The sequence below is a fragment of the Hemitrygon akajei genome, chromosome 14 (genome assembly GCF_048418815.1).
Source record: "Hemitrygon akajei chromosome 14, sHemAka1.3, whole genome shotgun sequence".
Lineage (NCBI taxonomy): Eukaryota > Metazoa > Chordata > Chondrichthyes > Myliobatiformes > Dasyatidae > Hemitrygon > Hemitrygon akajei.
Genome location: NC_133137.1, coordinates 20,601,797 through 20,623,648, shown reverse-complemented (window position 1 = coordinate 20,623,648; position 21,852 = coordinate 20,601,797). Strand labels below are relative to the sequence as shown.

Here is a 21,852-nt window from a genome sequence, read left to right as displayed (position 1 = left end):
CGGCAATAGCGAGAGCCAATGAGTCGGGATTGGGAGGGGAGGGGGTTGGAAGGTTGCGAAGGAATCATTGGTGTCCTGTCCTGTGTGCAGCGAACCGATTGCGATCTGGGTCAGGCTTTGAATCGATGCCGGGGCGGCGCGACTGTCGGGGACGGAGTGTCAGCCGCGTCCCGGAGCGCTTGATTGACAGCCGAGGTCTGGGCTCGGCTCGTTCACGGGAGACACACTCACACTCACACACTCAGTACACAGCGATCGACCGGCACGGGAGCGCGGCTCCTGCCTGCAGCGGGCCTTGAACACACACACACACCAGCAAGCTGTACGGTACATGGAGCAGAAGTCACGCTTACAGTCGAGGCGACATTTCTACTTAGAATTCGAGGAGCGAGAAGAAAACCTCACGGCGAGCCTCACCTGAGAGACTTTGCTGCTGCCCGTAGCTGGGACTACTTTTTTTTCTCTTTCTCTCTCTCTCTCTCTCTCTCTCTCTCCACCGGCACGGGAAGAAATAACCTGAATTGAATCGGGAGAGGGTTTTTTTTTTAATCTTTAAAAATGAGTTTGAACGAGCATTCAATGCAAGCTCTGTCTTGGAGGAAGCTTTATCTCAGCAGGGCAAAACTCAAAGCCTCTAGCAGGACGTCAGCTTTACTCTCTGGTTTCGCCATGGTAAGTTTGTACAGCCGCAGAACGATTAAAGAATTCACCAAGTTGCTATGTCAGTTAACTACTATCTGATTCCCCCCCCCCCCCCGTTTTAACATTTATTATCTATGCCTTTTCCCCCCTTGTAAACTCACTTATACATAATTAAGCACTAAAGAACCCTTCACTCCGAGCATATTTTGCAGATTGACCAGTTATAAATAGCGATAGAGACTGCACTAATAATGTTACAAATTAACATACGCTTAATTTGCGTTGAGTAAAAAGGAGTGGATTATTTCCGTACAGGAGTTTTAAAGCACCCGTTACTGCGGTGTAAGTAATTTACTGTATCGTCGAACTGTCGGACAATGTGTAATCCAGTTAACAGCTGGAGAAATGTGAATGGTGGTTTTGTGGGACCAAATTTTTGGTATCAGCAACATTTGACTTCAGTGTAGTATCATTTGCAGACAGGTTTAAAATAATAATTTGGAGGTACAATATTGATGAAAATCGATTTTGTAATTCTCGCATTCCCTCTCCAGAACAAAAAAAACTGCAGTAATGCAGCAGATATCCACGTGTATACTTGGCTTTTTAAACGGCTGCTATAAACCCTAAATACATTTGCAAGTTCCTTCATTTTATTTAACTTTTGCTTTTCTATTGAAATGAAGGGATTTTAATTTAGTCTCTGCATGTTTTTAATTTGAGCCTTTTTGCAGAATCGTTTTGGTGGGGTATTAGTAATTAAAATCTCCGCAGGGAGGAAGAGCCTTTTCATTGTATTTTCACAGTTATTTCAAGTTTTTGGTGGATTTTTGATATTTTCTACAGATTGTATTCAATCGTTACATCTGAACAAATACAATGTTGGCCATTAATTCATTTTTAAATACAGTAATATGTTTCTAATTAAAGACTACAAAATATTCCTGACCCTAGATATTATGTTTTCAATTACTGGACCCTGGAAATGGCACTGACAGCTTGGCCAGCTGTACAAAATTTTTTATCGTATGGAAATCTGACCCTGACGCTTCAATTTACTACACCATTCTCCCTCACTTTCTGAAGTTAATTGAGTCACGTTTCCACAGAAAACAATTCTACTGGTACCGTTCCTCAAATGGGTTTGTTAACTGAGTATTGGGATTGCCAAGTTCTTTTGAAGGTAACTTAACAGTTGAGTCAATCATTAAATCTTTTTTAAAAAGTTTGCCCCTAGGTTCCTAAATAAAAATTTCCTAAGTAACTATTTTTCTTAATGATGATTTTAGGAGGGATGTATTTCCAATAAAGGAGATGGAGCCAGCATTTTGGGTTGGTGATTTTCCAACAACACTTTGGGCTGTTGATTGAAATCTGTTTTAGTCAGCACAGATGTTGCTGCAGGTGCAAAATATATTCTGTTCTGTTTTGGATATTCGATACCTGCAGTATTTTATACATGACCTTTATTATCTGCGGGGGGTTTTCTTTTGTGAACCCCAATGTGCTTCATAATTAAGTCAGTTGTTCGTGAGTTATGAAGAACGAAATGGGCACAATAGCATAGCGGTTAGCAAAACACTTTACAATACCAGGGACCTGGGTTAAATTCCTGTGAGGAATTTGCATGTTCTATCCGTGACCACGTGGGTTTCCTCCGGGTGCTCCGGTTTCCTCCCACAGCCCAAAGACGTACCGGTTGGTAGGTGGATTAGACATTGTAAATGGCCCCGTGATTAGGCAAGGATTAATTTGGAGAATTGCTGGGCAGCGTAACTTGAAGGGCCTATTCCATGTTGTATCTCAATAAATAAAATGTTCAGTGGAGATGAAAGTATTTCCTGCCCCGGTCCGACAGGACGTTTGAACCTCAAATTTTAGCCCTTTATTTCTTAATTTGTTTTGTATTGTAAATAATTTCTTGAGCGCGTCCATCAAACTTAAACTTGTGCTTGGATAAAATGGTCAATGCTAATGTGATAACATCTTGAGGATATTTGAAATATTGTAGTTTTCTCTTCTGGAATTGCTTTCATTCATTAGAGGAAGATTTCAATTTATTTTATGTCTTTGTATACTTGCATAATCCTAAATTGTTCAGCAGCCAATAAAGTGTGTGGGAAATGTGGCCTCTTGCATTTATTGTAGCAGTTCCCAAGCTTTTTTAATGCCTTGGACCCCTACCATTAACTGAGGGGTCCGTGGACCCCAGGTAGAGAACCCCTGTTGTAATGGATGAATTGAGGCACTCCTCTACATTTCCAAATATAACAATGACATTGTTAACTTTTTAAAAAATTCAGGTGCTGGAAATACTCAGCAAATTGGTTTGCATTGTTGAGATGTTCCCACAACTAATGGTCTCACTTTAAGGATTCTATCTTGTTCTTGTTATTTATTACTATTCATTTATATTTGCATTTGCATTGTTTGTTTTCTGCACTCTGGTTGATCTTTCATTGATCTTGTTATTGTAACTGTTCTACAGCTTTGCTGAGTATGCCCCCAGGGAAATAAATCTTGAGGTTGTACAAGAAGATACGTTTGTGCTTTGATAATAAAATTTACTTTGAGCTTTGAACTTTAACATGAGAAACAGAGTTAATATTTAAGATGCATAACTTTTCATCAGAGTTGGTGATAATAGAATTTATTTTGTAGTGGTGTTATGAAAGATGTATTGACCAGACAATAAGGGACTCTTGCTCTTTAACATAGTACATTGAAGGCTATGGTATTCTCTTTGGGACAAAATGGGGTCTCAATTTAATGTATTGGCACATAATGTGGAAGTCCTTCCCTTGTATAGAACTATCAAAGCTATTTTGTGTCAAGGTTTGCACTGGGACTTGAACCCTCAACCTGATTCAGATGAGAGCCTCTAATTTAAAAAATTAAAATTGGTACAGATGTGTTACTTTTTGCTGCAGAAATTGCTTAACTATTTGTCACCGGATAGATTAGGACACCAAGTAAAATATACTCTACCAAAATATGTATACTGTATTCATGACCTGGAGATTAGTCTTCTTTGCAGGCAGCCACAAGACAAACATAATAGAACACATTTTTAAAAACAACACCACACAACAAAGACTGTTGAAAACACCCGGCGTGAGGAAAGGAAAAATTTTGTAAATAACACACAGAAAATTAACCGCCTTATTAACTCATGTTAGTACAATTAGCCTGTTTCTAATAACGCATTTTCCCCTTCTGTATAACAGATTTTACTTTGAATCTCTTCATTCTACAGCACAGAAGCAGCCTTGCTAGCCCTTTACCACAGCAGTCTTTGGCAGTCCAGACGGTCATTGACCAATGCTTCTGTCTGATCAGCCAGGTATAACCAACACAGCAATATAGCCTGGTCTTTACCTGTGCCATTTTTGCTATAGTCCTGTTACCCTGCCCCCACACTCTTACAACAATCAACACTTTGAACCTCTCTTATCGATATGTGAGGTTTGAGTATCCAATGACATGGATTTGCCTACTTCACCATCTGTATAAATAATTGTCATTGTTGTCAGGCTTCTTGTTTGAAATGGGAAGTATCTCTTTTGGGCACCTCCTTCAAAGAGCAGGTGTGATTGGTTAATTCATGTCCTTCAGTGTGATGTGATTAAATAGAGGGTGGGGTTCGGAAGAGACATCATTTTGGCTTGTTCCTGGAATTGAATGGTTTGTTGACACAGCACCATCTGTTGGCAGGAAATCAAACAGCATCAATGTTCAGTATTCAACACCGTCTTTAAATTTTCAAAACAGTTCCAATGTTCATAGTTGTTTTTTGTCGTTCCATGGCTTCTTGGAGTTAGCCATATGACACGGCAACAGGCCCTTTGGCCTAACTAGTCCATGCCAACCAAGATTCCAAGCTGAGCTAGTCCTATTTGGTCCTTATCTCTAAACCAACCTGGAGTCCACGGCATGGGTCCCTTTGGTTAATGGTAAGATTCCATGGCATAAAAAAGGTTGGGAACCCCTGCTCTAAACCTTTCCTTTTCCAAGTACCTTTTTTTTCCAAATGTTGTTAACCACTTCCTCAGTTAGCTCATTCCATTTATCCCTCAGCTTCCAATTAAATCTCAAAAATTTAACCTCCAATACTTGATACAACCTGGAGAATCGCCTCCTTACAGGAAGCCACAAAACGAAGAAACCTAATAGAACCTACGGTATTTTAAAAGACTGTCAAGCACCCAGTGTGCAGAGAGGGAAGAAAAAAACCCAATAAAAGTTAGCAAATGGTATTCAGAACTGAAGTTCATGAAAGTGGGTCCACAGACACGAAGCCAGTCACTACTGCAGCCGATACAGGAACCGGTCCCCACACCCTGACCTTTCCAATCTGGCCCAGCACTTAAATTGTCCAAACCTCATGTTGTTCCTTGTTCTCAGACCCAGGCCCTACTGCTTCAATATGCTCTCGGGCCAGTGGTCCGCCACCTTGATTCAGCCTGCACCTGATCTTTCCAATTCGGCCCAAAATAACTCTGGTCTTTTCCTCGCTCTTGGGTCCCTCTCACCTTAAACTTAAATACCTCTATAGTTGTTGATTTCCCCAACCCTGGGGGGAGAAAACTAGTGCATATCACTCCACCTCTGCTCCCCATGATTTTATACACCTCTATGACATCACCCCAATCCTCCTACGTTCTAATAAAAAAAAGTCCCAACTCCTCTCCGTAACTCAGTGCCTCAAGTCTTGCAACATCCTTTGTAGGTCTCTGCACTCTTTACTTTTTAATAATACTTTTCTTATAGCAAGGTGACCAAAACTGAATGCAGTATTCCAAATGCAGCCTCACCAACATCTTGTACAACTGCAATGTAACATCTCAGCTTCGATACTCAATATCCTAACTGATAAAAGCCAGTGCAAAAAGCTACCTTCACCACCCTGTCTGCATGTGACGTCACTTACAGGGAACCATGTATTTATAACCCTGAGTACTTTTGTTCTACAACAATCCTACGAGCCCTAAAATTGACTTCAATACCCTATCTTGAGTTGTGTTCTCAAAATGCAACACTTTGCACTTGTCTGAATTAAAATCTATATGCAGTTCCTTGGCCCACTTAGCCAGCTGATCAAGTTTCCTCTGTAATTCCTGATAACTAGCTTCACTTTCAATGACTAGTACTGTCATCTGCAGACCTTCTAACTATGCCTTGTACATTCTCAACCAAAGCATTGATATAGATGACGAGTAGCAATGGGCTTAGCACTGGGGTGTGGTGGGGCGAGGAGACTCTACTAATCGGGGGTCTCCATTCTGAAATAATCTTCCACTGTCACTCTTTGCTTTTGACTTTCAAACCAATTCTGGATCCAATTATCTAACTCCCTGGATCCCATGTTGTACTGAATTCTAATTGAATTTAAAACATCCAATCTATAACTTTGAGCTTGGGTTCACCAAGAAACCAATTGTGATAAAATTGATGATTAAAATTTGCAGGATCAAGGCAAACAAGTTATATTATTTGATAGATACTAAAATGTACTGAACTTATAGAAAAAAAAGTGAAGCATTGGGAAGGAAAATGGTAGTAATTTAATCTAGATAAATCTTGATTTTTTTTGTAAAATGTTTACTGTGAAATTCATTTAGATCGACACTTTCTCTCAAGCATAATAATTTAGCAAAATAATTACGGTAGATTCTTCAACCTTGCTGACAATTTCAACCAAAGCTAAATTTTGGTTAAAGATAAAAGAGGGGTCTCTCGGGGGGAATGAAATGAGGATATTTTGATTTTTGTTTTAATCTCAAACTTGCAGTGTAAGTTTTATGAGGAAGTTCCTCTAAGGATCTTTCATGTCTACAGTATTAATCTGATTCAAAAACTTTTGCAGTTGGAATAAAGTTTAAGCTAATGAAATTTGTGAGCTATTTGATTAAAAAAAGGGAGTACAAGGGAAATTAGATTTTGGCAGAGAAAATGGGTTTAAATAGTAGATTGTTGTTTTACAAAGTAGAACGTGGAAGCAAAATATACAGCTGGAGGGGAATTTCAAGTTAGATTATTTGAAGCTCAAAACTATTAATGTGTAATGATAATGTGGAATTAGTTGAGGCAATATGATATCACATATTGAATATGCTGGAATTTTCACTTTTTCTTTCCTTTGGCAAGCCAAACATAGAAAGCAAATTTGGCAGGGAAATGATGGTATCTGTGGAATAGAGCAAGTAAAACCATTTGAATTAACATGTTGAAGTGAAATATCTGAATTAATGATTATTAATTAGTAAGAAAATCCAGAACAGGAAAGGAATCCTTTTTAGGATATAGGCAGGATTTATGAGACCAGAGTGGAAGACTACAAGAGACAGCTAATTGGTGGGCAGAGAATCAAGGAAAGAAGACGCAGAGGTTATAAATTGCAATTAATCAAAATAAGAGCAACTAGTTTTAAATGATACAAGAGTACTGAAATACTTTAAAAATGTATGATGTAAAGTCGTGGATAGGAACAGATTATCCTTTGGTTCCATTAGTCCAGTCTATTAGAAATGTAGTAGGTTCTGGTTAATTGGGCCATCGGTTAGTTAATCAGAGTTTATTTGGGACGACTCTTAGAGAACGGGACTAAATTATTTGGGACACTATGCCACTTAATTGGGACAGGACACTGTTGCCAAACAGTTTCTAACTAGCATCTACCACATGCAATTGTGCAGTCTTTAGATGCTACACTGTGCATAGGACAATCCATTTTTAAAATGTTCAAAAGCACTGATTTTTTTCACTGACAATTGGCAAGAAATAAGAAGTAAGGCAGTTTGGCAACATGAGATGCTGGAAATGCAGAGCAACGCACACAAAATGCTGCAGGAACTCAGCAGGTCAGGCAGCATCTATGGAAATGAATAAACATTCAATGTTTCGGGCTGAGACACTTCTTCAAGACTGAGAAGGAAGGGGGAAGATACCAGAATAAATAAGTGGGAGGGAGGGGAAGGAGGATAGCTGGAATGTGATAGGTGAAGCTAGGTGGGTCGGAAAGATAAAAGGCTGGAGAGGGAGGAATCTGATAGGAGAGGAGAGTGGACCATTGGAGAAGGGGATGAAGTAGGGGCACCAGGGGAAGGTGATAGGCAGTGAAAAGAGGTAAGAGGTCAGAGTGGGGAATAGAAGAAAAGGGAAGAGGAAAGGAAAAGCATTTTTTTTTACCAGAAAGAGAAATCAATATTCATGCCATCAACCTAATGACATGAAAATTGATTTTTCCTTACGGTGAAAATGTTTTCCCTCCCCCTTCCTCCTACTCCTATTCCCCTCTGACTTCTTACCTCTCCTCCTTGCCCTCCTCCTTCCCCTTCTCCCAAGGTCCATTCTCCTCTCCTCAGATTCCTTCTTCTTGAACCCTTTCCCCACCCATCTGACTTCACCTATCACCTTCTAGCAATCCTTCTTCCTTTCCCCCCACCTTTTTATTCTGGCATCTTCCCCCACCTTCATTATCAGTGCTGAAGAAGTTCCGTCCGAAACAGCGACTGTTCATTGCCAAAGGCAATTTGGAACTGTTTTGCTCACCGCAGTTTCAAGCATTCAGGTTAGGAGATGACAGAAATGGTTGGGGGTGAAAACAATTTCAGTATTTCAAGTTAGTAATTATGAAGAATTTGAAGGTATTGACAATCATCTCAAATGTTACAATGAAAATGAAGATTTAGAGGATGTGATCGTCTAAAACATTGTATGAAGGTACTCATTATCTACACTAGGTATCTGTGCTGATTTCGTTCACTTGCAATCACGGCAGGTGAATTCCTCCATCGATAACTAGTAGGAACTAATACAGGGTTTTATAGTACCGTAAACCAGGGGTTCCCAACCTTTTTTATGCCATGGGCCCCTACCATTGACCGAGGGGTCTGTGGACACCAAGTTGGGAGATGTTAGTAGTGTCCTAATTTGTTCTGTATTTCATTTACAGTAAATACATATTGTTCCTCAGTTAAATGATAGTTTGTCTTTTTATATACCTTTTAATGATTTCCATCAAACTTTGGCTAATTGGGACAGCTGCTTAATTGGGCCAAAGTGTACTGGTCTTGATGTGTCCCAATTAACTGGAATCCACTGTATTCGCATTTAGAGCTGAACTGTGGTTGACCAATCAATTTTCCAACATTACAATAACAGCTATTTCACATAGGCTAATGCCTGTAACCATTTTGTTTGTGGTCTGTGGTTGTGGGAAGGCCATTAAGTTAGTCTTTTCCCCCCCAAAAAAACAAACTAAACAAACAGTTCAAGCTGGCCTGGAACACGTTGACCAACATAGCAAGCTGCAGGCATTGTTCCAATGAGCACTTAGATGCAAGTACAGTAGTTTCCCTTCTGCTTTGGGAAGCTGTTTATGTCTATCAAGATGCTTAGTGGGAAAATTAATAATTTTGATTTTTTTTTTCTCAATGCAGTTATGTAGCCACATTCCCAGTAACCTGTTATGACACAGCAGTGTAACAATTTGCAGATCTGCTGTAAGATTAGGGTTCAATTCGCTCTGCTGTCTAATGAGTTTGGACATTCTCCCTGTGCCTACATGGGATTCCTCCGGGCATTCCAGTTTCCTCCCAAATTCCAAAAGATACATGGTTAGGGTTAGTAAGCTGCTGGCATGCCTTGTTAACACTGGAAGCAGGCTGACGTGTGTGGTCTGCTCAATCCTTACGAATTTGATTTGACACAATGACACATTTCACTGTATGATCTGATATACCTGTCATAAGCAGCATCCATCATCAAAAATCCTCACCACCCAGGCCATGCTGTTTTTTTATTCTCACTGCTGCCATCAGGTAGAAGGTACAAAGGCCTCGAGACTTGCACCACCAGGTTCATGAACAGTTACTACCCCTCAACCACCAGGCTCTTGGAACAAAACACTATACTCATGTATTGAGATGTTCCCACAACCAGTGATCTCATTTAAGGACTCTTTATCTTGTCATTTCATGCTCTAATTATTTATTGCTATTTATCTATATCTACATTTGCGCAGTTTGTTGCCTTCTACGCTCTTCCTCTTTCATTGATCCTGTTTACAGTTACCATTCACCTTTACTGAAATGTTTTCAAACATCAAAATAGTGTCCATTATTAGGCATTTTGAGCTTCTGAATTCAAAGGGACACTTTAACTATTTGAAACTGATGCATTTGAGATGTGCAATGTATAATTTTTCTGCAAGTTTACCTTCAGTGGTAGAAACTTACCCTGATTTAATTTTCAAGCACTGATGCTTGACAGCTGTGGCAGGGCCTGAATATCATCACCTCTTACAAAGTGAGACCAAGTGACATGGGTGACAACAAGGTTTTGCTCCCAGGTGAGTTCTGCGCCTTCCATGCTCGCCTTGACCAGCAAAACGTGCAGGAACCTTCACAAAGTCTCACAGCCCACGATGACCTTGTGGTTTCAGTCTGATGCTGAGATGAGAGCATCTTTCAGGAGGGTGAACCCATGGAGACCATCCAGCCCATTGGGGTACCTGGCTGAGTACTAAAGACCTGTGCTGATCAACTGGCTAGAGTGTTTACTGGTGTCTTTAACTTCTTGCAGTCTGGAGTGCCCACCTGCTTCAAGCAGGCTTCAGTTATATTGGTGCCTAAGAAGAATGTGGTAACCTGCCTCAATGACTATTGTCCAGTAGCGCTCACATCCACTGTGACAAAGTGCTTTGAGAGGCTGGTGATGAAGCTTATCAACTCCAGCCTGAGAAGTGACTTGGATCTGCTCCAATTTGCCTACAGGCACAACAGCTCCATAGCAAATGTCATTTCATTGTCCCTTCACTCAACCCTGGGACAGTTGGACAGAAAAGATGCATACATCAGGATGCTCTTTATCAACTGCAGCTCGGCATTCAGTGCTATCATCCTCTCAAATCTAATCAAGAGCTTGGCCTCAGTACCTCCTTGTGCAATTGATCCTTAATTTCCTCACTTGCAGACCCCAGTCAGTTTGGATTGGCAACAATATCTCCATCAATGGAGGTGCTCCACAAGGCTGCGTGCTGTGTGCTTAGCCCCCTATTCTTCTCACTTTACACTTGTGCCTGTGAGGCTAAGCACAGCATCAATGCCATATATAAATTTGCTGACGACACCAATGTTGTAGGCCGAATCTAGGGTGGTGACGAATCAGCATATAGGAGGGAGATGGAAATTCTGACTGAGTGGTGCCACACCAACCTCTCACTCAATGTCAGCAAAACCAAGGAGCTAATTATTGACTTCCGGAGTAAGAAACCTGAGGACCATGAGCCAGTCCACATTGGGGATCAGAGGTGGAGAGAGTCAGCAACTTTAAATTCCTTGGTGTTATCATTTCAGAAAATGTATCCTGGGCCCAGCACTTGTGTAATTACAATGAAAAGCACAGCAGCGCCTCTACTTCCTTAGAAGTTTGCCAAGTTTCAGCATGACATCTAAAACTTCTGACAAACTTCTACAGATGTGTGGTGGAGAGTATGTTGACTGGCTGCATCTCAGCCTAGTATGAAAACACCAATGCCCTCGAACGGAGAAACACATCTACTCAGAGTGCTGTCGCAGGAAAACAGCATCCATCCTCGAGGACCACCGCCGCCCAGGCCGTGATCTCTTTTGCTGCCACGATCTCTGAAGTTACAGGTGCCTCAGGCCTCAGACCACCAGGTTCAGTAACAGTTATTGCACTTCAGCCATCAGGCTCTTAAACCAGAGGGGATAATTTCACTTGCCCCATCACTAAACTGTTCCCACAACCTATGGACTCACTTTCAAGGACTCTTCATCTCGTATTCTCGATATTTATTGCTTTTACACTGTTTTTTGTCATCGTCTGTCTTGTTGGGTTTGGTCTTTCATTGATTCTATTGTGTTTCTTAGAGTTGCTGTGTATACCCGCAAGAAAATGAATCTCAGTGTCATATATGGTGACATGTATGTACTTCAATAATAAATGTATTTTGAAGTTTGAACTTTGATTATTTTGATCCAGGCTTGGGAAAGTCTGAAGTTTTAATAAATTTACCTTCACGGATGGTATAGAGGAAACCCCTGCTTTAGGACCTTGGAGTAATAAAAATTTGCCCGTACAAATTCATAAATCATAACTCAGAAATTTGAGATACAAAATTAAATTCATTCTCACAGAATAAACTCTCAGGCTTCCAGTCGGGTATAGGTATTGATTATAACTGACCTGGGCATGTCTAGTCCGGTGGTATTTGTACCCCCATAGTCCGTCCCTCCTGATTAGTTAGTCCTCATCCAATCAGGTTTCTGCTCTCCCACTTTGTGTACAATTGGTTATTCGTCATTAACACCCGGAAAGCCCTAGATTCTTTTTCAATTTTAAGCAAGGTGGGAGAGCGGAAACCTGATTGGATTAGGACTAACCAATCAGGAGGGCTGGACTAGAGGGGTGTAAATACTACCAGACTACGCATGCCCAGGCATCATCCCTGATGAAGATAGCAGAGTTTATCATGAAAATGTCGGTCAGAATCGATATCTGTACCAGGCTGGAAGCCCGAGAAGTACTTATTTGTCTTGTACGCCGGGAAAACACTAATTTCTTTTTCACTGGTGTGAGGGAGGGGATTCAATAAACTCTTACACTCACTTGCATTTCCTTGACACACACAGACAATGCGGCTTAGCATTATGGAAAATCACAACGTGGATAATTTTTTCGGAAACGCAAACTCCATCCCCCACAACCAAGGGTTACCTATGTTTTTATTCTCGTGTAAGGTCAGTGTAACTTTGAAACGTGTACCTTGTTACATTCTCTGTACACGAGCAGACTTCAGAATTTTAATTCCTTACCCTGCACCTTCTCCACGATATCTGCTGCTACATTCCTGCTCAGCCGTTTATTCCTGAACACAACTTTAATTTCTTTATTCTTGCTTGGCCTCCTTTCCCTCTCTCAGACTAATTATTCAGTCTTGTACCTCTCCGCCGTTGGCAGCTCCCTTACTGTCTTTGTCTAATCCAGCATCTTGCTTAGTCATATATTTTTCACTAGAGTTGCTCCTATAATTAAGACGAGAGATGCTGGAAATCCAGAGTAACAGGTACAAAATGCTGGAGGAACTGGGCAGGTCAGGAAAGGAATTAAGTGCTGACGTTTTTGGCTGAGACTGGGGTGGGGGAGGCTGAGTAAGAGGAAGGAGTACAAGCTAAAAGGTGGTAGTTGAGGCCAGGTGAGGGGGAAAGGAGAGTGAAGTGAGAAGCTGGGAGGTGATAGTGAAAAGAACTGAAGAGGAGGAGGTGAGTGGATTGTGGGAGAAAGGGGAAGAGGAATGACACCAGAGAGAGGTGACAGGCAGGTGAGAAGAAGAGGGGAGCAAGAGTGGGGAACGGAAGAGAGATGTGAGGGAGGGGGAAATTGCTGCAAGTGGTTCATGCCATCAGGTTGGAGGCTACCAAGACGGAATATGAGTTGTTGCTCCTCCAACCATCTTGTGGGAGTAGAGGAAGCCATGGGCCAACATGCTGGAATGGGGATTGGAATAAAAAATGGTGGGCCACCTGGAAATTCCTGCCTGTCACGGACGTGTCCCGCCGATGTTGAGGAGATCTCCTCAGGAGCACCGAACCCAGTCGATGATCCTTTCGGACTTGCAGGTGGCGTGTTGCTTCAGCTGGAAGGACTGCTTGGGGCTCTGAATATGGGTGAAGGGGGAGGTGAGTGGGCGCGTGTGGCACTTGGGTTTGCAGGGACAATTAGTGAGGGGGAGGGTAAAGATGTGTTTGGTGGTAGGATCCCATTGAAGATGGCAGAAGTTCTAATAATCTTCATCCGTGTTTGTTTTTAAAAACCTCCTATTATCATACCACCTTCCAACCTGTTGTGACTGTGATATAGCTCGAGAGGTGTGGCAGTTACTTCTGAGGCTACTCTGACAAGCACCTGCAAAATCAACAACAGGTGCTCAAGGACACAACTGCCTGAAGTCTTCATACAGCTCCCTGGCAGAGTCTCACACGATCCTGCCTTAGAAAAGTATTTCTTCATTGCAGGGTCTGTTGTGACCATCAATGAAAACCACCAGAGAGACAAAATGCTGGTGGTATAAAAATCTTTATTCGGCGCACTCAAGCTGACATCCCTTGGAGTCGCTCTGGATAGAGGCTCACTGACCCAACTTTACATCACATATGCTAAAGGTCGAAGGTAATGACAGGGACAATTCTATAGTTACAATCTATCTACAGTGCTTCCTTTGAATTGCATATAATTTTCAAACACCTCCATCTTTACATCCACACTCCAGACACCCAAGATGAATGTTAATCACCCTGCTTCTTTGCTGCATTCATCCAGATGCAGACACCTCAGGTGTTTGCAGTCATTCCCAATCTGCAGCTCCAGGAACCGTTGTTTTGAGCAGCATTTTAAAACTCTAATCTACAATCCACATTCTGAAGACCCGTTGCTGTTGAAATTGATATTTGCTATACTCCATAAACTCCAGAATACACCCTAACAGGTCTAAGTTTCAGAACTCCCTACCCAACAACACGGGGACTATCTCCACAAAGCTTGGTGGTTCATTAGGGAAGCCCACACACCACTGTCTTTCTAAGGCAAGCTTGGCATAACCAACGAACGCTGGAAATTGAGTAAATAACCTAATTCGAATGCAAATTTAAGTCCCCTGAAGTGCTGGTGGTTTTGCTTTGCAGCCTGATTACATTTAGAGCAGTGCGTGTCATTGCTAAGATATTGCAGTCCATATCGTTTGATGTTTTAGTTCATTGGCAAGATACTTGCTTTTAACTCATTGCAAAAAGAGTTGGTGCTTATAGGCTTGAAACTGAAAGGAATTGCTTGTAATAGTTAAAACTGCACGCATATTTTTTCAATCACTGGATTTGAACAGGGGTTTAAATAAACAAGTACTCCTAAACCATCGAGTTTAGTCAGCCATTACTGGTATGAAGCCTGTCTCTTGGCTGTGATCTCCACCAGCTTATCTTTCGATAGCAGTTGATTTCCATGGTGTTGTCTTTGTCCACATTTTGCTTTCACAAGTCAGGAAATGGGTTTACTTTAAGTGAAGCTGCACTCAAAGTGAAACATTTAACAGGAAGTTCTGAAGGCTGCTTTTGTATAGTGCTACTGTGTTTTCCATAAATTTGAAGTGTAGCTCCTGCTTGCTTAAATGTACGAAATGCAGACCCAGGTTTTGCATGGACTGTTGTAACAATTGGATAATCAGTGTTAGATTGCAACTCTGTCTGGAAAAGACACAGAGCACAATTTGTGCAAGTGAAGGATGGATTGGCAAAAGTTCCAAATGAGTGACAGAATGGGGCTATAGAGCTGAAAGGCCAGCTTGTGTTTGTGGAGATCCTTATTAGGAAATTATCTTGCGAAATGTTAGCAATCGGTCTATTGATCTGGAATTGTTCAGTTTTAGGGGCAGTTATGCACTGGTGGGGAAGTGGCCCAGGCTTCTAGTAACCAGTCTGTAGCCTTGCTTTGTAGTGACAAAGCGAAGATGGCCATTTAATCTTTGTCTCTTAATAGCAAATCCAGTTTGTCCCTTTGTGTTTGTTTTTTCTTATTTTTTATTTCATACTTTATATAATATATTTTTATGTAATTATTAAAACATACAGTGGAACAGTACAGCAGATCCTTTTAGGCTATGATGTTAAACTAATCTATACAAACCTACTCCACAATCAATCTACCGTAAATTCCAGTGTATAAGCTGAGAATTTGGCCCCAAATTTTGATCCTAAAATTAGGGGGTCGGCTTATACACAGGATGCCAACCTTGGAGAAACAAATACACAGAAGACAGGTCGTATTTATTGGCTGTTTTTGAGTCAAATTCATTCCACTGTCGACGCATGAATTCTCTGAATGATTTGTTTAAACTCACACCTAGTGGCTGGAGCACGGAGATCAAACCACTGGGGATGACTGCAATGTCCGTATTTTCAGCTTTCAATGCTGCTTTTGTCTCACCTGACAAGTGCACTTTGAAGACGTCCCAGACAAGTAGCGACTTTTCTTTCCCAAAACCTTCGGGATGTCGACGCCACACCTCTTTAACCCACTTCAAGCAGCTGGGTTTGTCCATCCAGCAGCGTTCTTGAACGTAAACAACACTCCACGGGAATTTTCAGAGCAATCTTGTGTTTTTTGTCTCAACACAAGATCATGTCTATTCATAAATCGGGTGCACCAACTTCGCGTAGCTTTGAAATTTTCGCTGACCTCACGGTGTTTTTCGTCCCATTTCAGCGCTTGAACTTGAATCATTTCTCTGGTAACAGTGTTTCTGGTCGATCGCTGGTGATTCACCCACTCTAAAACTTTTTCTTCTAGTTCTGGCCACTGGCGTGTTTTCCCGCGGTTTGCACATTTCATCCTTGGCATTTCCCTCAGCGGGTCCTCTGCCTTTCTCCACTCTCTCACTTGTTTCTCGTTTACACTAAACTTCTGAGCAGCTGCAGAATTATTCGTTCCTTTAGCAAAATCAACAACCTTCAGCCTGAAGCCAGCATCATATCGCATTCGTTTTAAACTTTCGTACATGGCGGTCACAAACTCAATACTGAGTAGATGTACTGGTCCCGCCACCCCGTGTTATGTTTTAATGAGATTACGATGGGCGCTAAATGGTTTCGTGGGGGTTACAATTCTGAGGATTCTTTACCTTTGGAGACCTAATCCAAGAAGATTTCCCTCCCTGATTTATTTATTGAGAATCCGCCTATAACGCTCTATGATGTGTAGGCCTGTTTTCTTAGCAGGTACTGATTCACAAAATTTCCTGGTTCTGGATCCAGCAAAGCTGAATACCGGCATGTGATATCTTGTGATCTTTTCTGGTTAAATCAAAAACCTCTACAAAAGGGGTCGGCTTATACAAAGGTACCGTGAAAAAGGCACTTTTTTAACCTTGAGAATGGGGGATTGGCCTATACTCCGGAATATACGGTAGGCATTCATCTGACCCAGTCCATAACAGTCCATCTTTCTTAGATGGATGTGCCTCAGAGGCTTTTAAATGACTCCATTGTACCACCATCATGAGCAGTGCATTCCAGGCACCCATAGCTCTCTCTCTCTTCAGATTCCTCTGATATCGTCCCCCAAACTTTCTTTGAATTAAAGGAATGTATTGGCCACTGCCACCTTGTGGGAGAAAGATGCTAGCTGTCCACTCTAACTTTGCCTCTTACCATCTTGTACACCTCTGTCAAGTAATTTCTCACCCTCCTTCGCTTCAAAGAGAGAAGCCCCAGCTCACTCATCCTGCCTTCATAAGCCATGCTCTCTAATCCAAGCAACATCATGGTTAATCTCAGCACACCCCTCCCGTGATGAAGCGAACAGAATGAAACACAGGCTAACCAGGGTTTTCTCAAGCCACAACATTACCTCACAGCCCTTGAACTCAATTCCACGACCAGTGAAGGCCAGAACACTATATGCCACCTTAACCACCCCATCAACTTTGAGGGATCTATGGATCTGGATCCCAAGATCCTTATGTTCCTCCACACAGCCAAGAATCCGGCCATTAATCTCAGATTCCACCTTCAAATTCACTCTTCCAAAGTGCATCACTTTTCCAATTGATCTCCATCCACCACTTTTATCAATGTCTATATTCCATTGTAACCTACAACACCTCCAACCTTCGTGTCTTCTGCAGACTTAGTAACCCCACCCCTCCACTTCCTTACTCAAGACATTTATTAAAATAATCACCTAGCAGGGTTCCCAGGACAGATCCCTGCAAAACACCACACAATGCTGTTTATCCCTATTAAGACCATGATTCTCCCAGTGTTCATAAATCCTGTCCCTAAGAATCCTCTCCATCAGTTTGCCCACCATTGGTATATCATTCCCAGGATGAGACCTGTTTACATTGAACGACGTTTGCCAGCCTGCAATCCTTCACGGCCACTCCTGTGCCTGTGAGGGATGTAAATCTTGTTGGCAATCTCTTTCCTCACTTCCCATCGTAACCAGGGGTTTATCCCGTCTGGCCCCAGCGTCTTATCTATCCTAGTGTTTTCAGAAGCTCCACTGCTACCTCTTCCTTAACCTCGACGTGCTCCAGTGCACTAGCCTGCTCTGCCCTGAGCTCACGTTTATCGAAGTCCCTTGGTGATCACCAAAGCAAAGTATTCATTAAGGAGCCCCCTGTTGCCTCCACATCCAGGTACATGTTATCCACCTTTATCACTGAGCACTCTAATCATCTTCCTGTTCTTCACATTAAGTGTAGAACACCTTGAGATTGTCCTTAATGCTACCAAGGTCTTCTCAGTCTAGCTGTCCTCAGTCCCTTCTTTAGCTCCTTCTTGGCTACCTTATAATCCTCGAGTTTCCTGCTTTCCGTCTGGGTAGCCTCTGACCTGATGGTATGAACATCGATTTTTCAAACTTCCAGTAAATTTCCCCCCCACCTTCACGATTCCTCATTCCCTTTACCCCCATCACCTTATCCCCCCCCCCCTTGTGTGCTCGCTTCGGCAGCACATATACTAAAATTGGAACAATACAGAGAAGATTAGCATGGCCCCTGCGCAAGGTTGACACCTTATCCCCTTGCCTGTCCATCACCTTGCTCTGGTGCTCCTCCCTTTTTCTTTTTTCCATGACCTTCTGTCTTCTCCTATTAGATTCCCCCTGTATCTCTTTCACTAATCAACTTCCCAGCTCTTTACTTAACCCTTCCCCAAAGGTCTTCCCTTATCACCTTGTGTTTCTTTCTCCCTCTCCCCCCCCCCCCCCCCCCCCCCGGCTTTCTTACTCTGATTCCTCATCTTTTTTCTCCAGTCCTGATGAAGAATCTCGGCTCAAAATTTCGACAGTTTACTCCTTTCCATAGATGCTGCCTGGCCTGTTGAGTTCTTCGGCTATTTTGTGTGTGTGTGTGGCTTCCTGCAGATTTTCTCTTGTTTGTGTCAGGAATCCTTCCTGGACACGCCTAACAAACACAGCCCCGTCTAAACTTTTTGCACCTTTCCAAAATCTGCGGCCTTATTTGCACCTCAGTTTCCCAAGGCTGTTGGGGGGAGGCTATAGAATACTCCAAACAGAGTGATTGTTCCCTTCCTGTTTCTGACTTCCACCCATACTGACTCAGCAGATGACCTCTCTTCCTGCAGCTGTGATATATACTCTGTGATTAGCAATGCACTCCTCCGCCCTCTTGTTTTTTAAACCAACCGTCCTACCTCCTTTGCAACCTCCAGACCCTGGAATAACAAGTGGCCAGTGCAGCCCTTGTGGGAACTAAGTCTCTGTAATGGCCACAACATCATAATTCCATGTTCTGATCCTGCTTGTATGATATCTAATAAAACACATAATTGCATGTAATATATATTGTTAACAAAATGTTCATTTTATCTATACTAATCACTATTGCTAATCACTGGCTGCTGTTGGAAGAAGACCCCGTACTCGAGCGATCCCTCTCTCTATCTCTCTCTTTTGATGCAGAGTGGGATCCTGTCGGTCCTCGAGACGAGGATGGGGAGGGTGCTTGGAGACGTGATGCGGAAGTTGTAACCTCAGAATGGGGAGTTGCTGGTTGCAGGAGCGACTTCTCTCTCCCTCGATAGAGGGAGAGCCTGTCTGAGATGCTGGGTTATGAACTATAGTTTTTAATGGTCACTGGATCAAGGTCTCTTTGGGGTGCTTTGCTGTGTGGGGGGGGGGGGTCAACTCTGCTCCTGCTTGTGCGAGGGGAGGCTTTGATATTTTGATCATTCATTCTGTCTGGTTTTTGTCTTGTGGATATCTGTGAAGGGTAAGAATTTCAGGTTGTATACTGCATACATTCTCTGATATTAAAAGGAACCTTTGAACTCATTACCATTTGTCTATATATTTGTTATTTTTTAATTGACATACAGCATGGAGTAGGCTCTTCCAACACTTCGAGTCATGCTGCCCAGCAACCCCCGATTTATTCATAGCAGTTTAGCATGTAGCACGATTTATTCGTAGCACAGGGCAGTTTACAGTTTACTAACCGATACATCTGTGGATAATGGGAGAAAGTGGGAGTACCCATATAGTCACGGGGAGAATGTACAAACTCCTTACAGGCAGTGGTGGGAATTGAATCCAGATCGCTGGTATTGTAAAGCCCAGTGTTAACCATTATGCTACCGTGCCACCCCATAGTATTATTCTATCAAGAGTCTCCATAATTGTGAACACTGGTATTAAATCCTTTTAATCAGAACTGCATTGGAATGAACACAAGTGGATTTGATTATCGTCCCTTTGTTTGCCATTTGCTGATGCAGACACAATGTTAAACACAGTTTTAAAATTCCAGAAAGAAAAATGAAAGATAAACAAAACTACAGTTCCAAGTGCAATATTGAAAACCGAGATAATTTTGGCAGTTTGGTGGGAGGAATAGGGCCACTGTATACATTTCTCTGACAGGGACACTAAAGATCTTGGACAGAACTCGTAAACTGGGAAAAACAGAGGTATTTTAATCAGAGACTACTACACAGTGATCTGTAGAGAGTTGAGAATTTGACCTGAAAAATTGAAATTTTGCGAGTCACACAAGAGGCTCGGAAATCATGAAGGTTGTACAGCACAGCAACAGGTTCCGGAATGTTAACTCCTGTACTTCAGAATTCGTTCCAAGTAATTGTCTTGTCTTCTGTTTTTAGGTAGCCATGGTGGAGGTGCAGCTTGAATCGGGACAGGATTACCCACAAGGTCTCTTGATTGCTTTTAGTGCCTGTACAACAGTACTGGTTGCAATACACCTCTTTGCTCTCATGATTAGCACTTGTATCCTTCCCAATATCGAGGCCGTTAGCAACGTCCATAACCTCAACTCTGTCCACGAGTCGCCCCACGAGCGTATGCACAGGCACATTGAACTTGCGTGGGCCTTCTCCACGGTTATCGGGACCTTTCTCTTCCTTGCTGAAGTTGTGCTGCTGTGTTGGGTTAAATTTCTTCCATTAAAGAAAAATCCTGTGGATTCCACGGAAAATAATTCGACGTCGATATCGCCCGGAAAAGCAGCAGCTATTACATCCACAGCAATCATGGTACCTTCTGGAATAATTTTTATCCTGTTTGCTGTTCATTTCTACCGGTCGTTAGTGAGCCACAAGACCGAGAGAGTTGAGAGAGAATTGGATGTACTTGTACAGCTGCAGGATCAGCTGGACAGAGGGGACACATTGCACCCTGCTGGGTCTCATTTTGGATAAGATTAGTTGTAAACTCATTGGAATAGCCTTATGACTAGTTTACAGCACTTTGTGCATGAGATGACTGTTACACAAATCTACAAGTGCTAGCTGATCCTCAGTACTACTATTTGACCTTGGGTCAGTAACTAGCAGAGAACACCTCTGTTTTTACTTTTAAATTCAGATTAAATGACTGCATGTATTTACTTTGAATTTGTATGGAATTTTAAATGGATTGTTTAAACTTTCATTATTAAAGAAATCGGGTGTACGTGTGTTTTACAGGCATGTCTTAATAACAATGTTTTTTTCTAATGTAATACACAAGTTTCTCTTTATTTAAAAAGCATTTATTTATGGGTTATGCAGTGCTGGTTTTCAGGCAGCAGCCAGTACCATTAGTTAATTTGCTGGTGAATTGTGAGCGGGGTGGGGGGGGAATCGCACTTTGGTCAGACAAGTAGTCTGTGTGCCAAGGGTGTCTCTTGACTGTTTGTCATTCTCAAATGCTTGCTATTTCCTTATCCAAAGAAATTGATTGTTACTGTCACCTATGCCTGTCCCTGTTGTTTGCATACAGCACATCTATCTTGACTGTGATAGACCTCTTGAGATATTCCAATTTTCCCCGTTCTTTTTTAATACACACACACACACACAGGGCATTAAATCAAACTGCTATATTTAATCCCATTCCTGTCACTTCATTGCCGATTACCTTGTATCTGTCTCAGATTAACAATCCTCATGTTGCATTCCCTGACTAGTCTAGAAAAAAACTTTCATATCTCTACAGTGCTTTTATTTTTCACATATTTGACACTGCTTACTGAGCGTAAACTTCTAGTTTATCTCCCTCACAACTTTATTCAAGGCTTTTGCCAGATGCCGTGCTGTCAGGGAAGGAAGAAAGGAAGTGTATTATGATAAAACAGCAGTATACATAAGTGACCAGTGTACATAAAAATTG

At 42.0% G+C, this 21,852-nt stretch overlaps 1 protein-coding gene and 1 non-coding gene across 2 annotated transcripts; both read left to right on the top strand.

Moving 5' to 3' along the window:
- Nucleotides 1-84: 84 nt before the first annotated feature.
- Nucleotides 85-21,209, top strand: LOC140738374 (calcium release-activated calcium channel protein 1-like). Its single transcript, XM_073065601.1, has 2 exons — nucleotides 85-672; nucleotides 20,346-21,209. Exons 1-2 carry the CDS (start codon nucleotides 559-561, stop codon nucleotides 20,898-20,900), a joined length of 669 nt encoding a protein of 222 aa, XP_072921702.1. The 5' UTR covers nucleotides 85-558; the 3' UTR covers nucleotides 20,901-21,209.
- On the top strand, nucleotides 18,159-18,265 carry LOC140739048 (U6 spliceosomal RNA). The gene has a single exon (XR_012101557.1). It is a non-coding gene; the product is annotated as a U6 spliceosomal RNA (small nuclear RNA).
- Nucleotides 21,210-21,852: the final 643 nt, after the last annotated feature.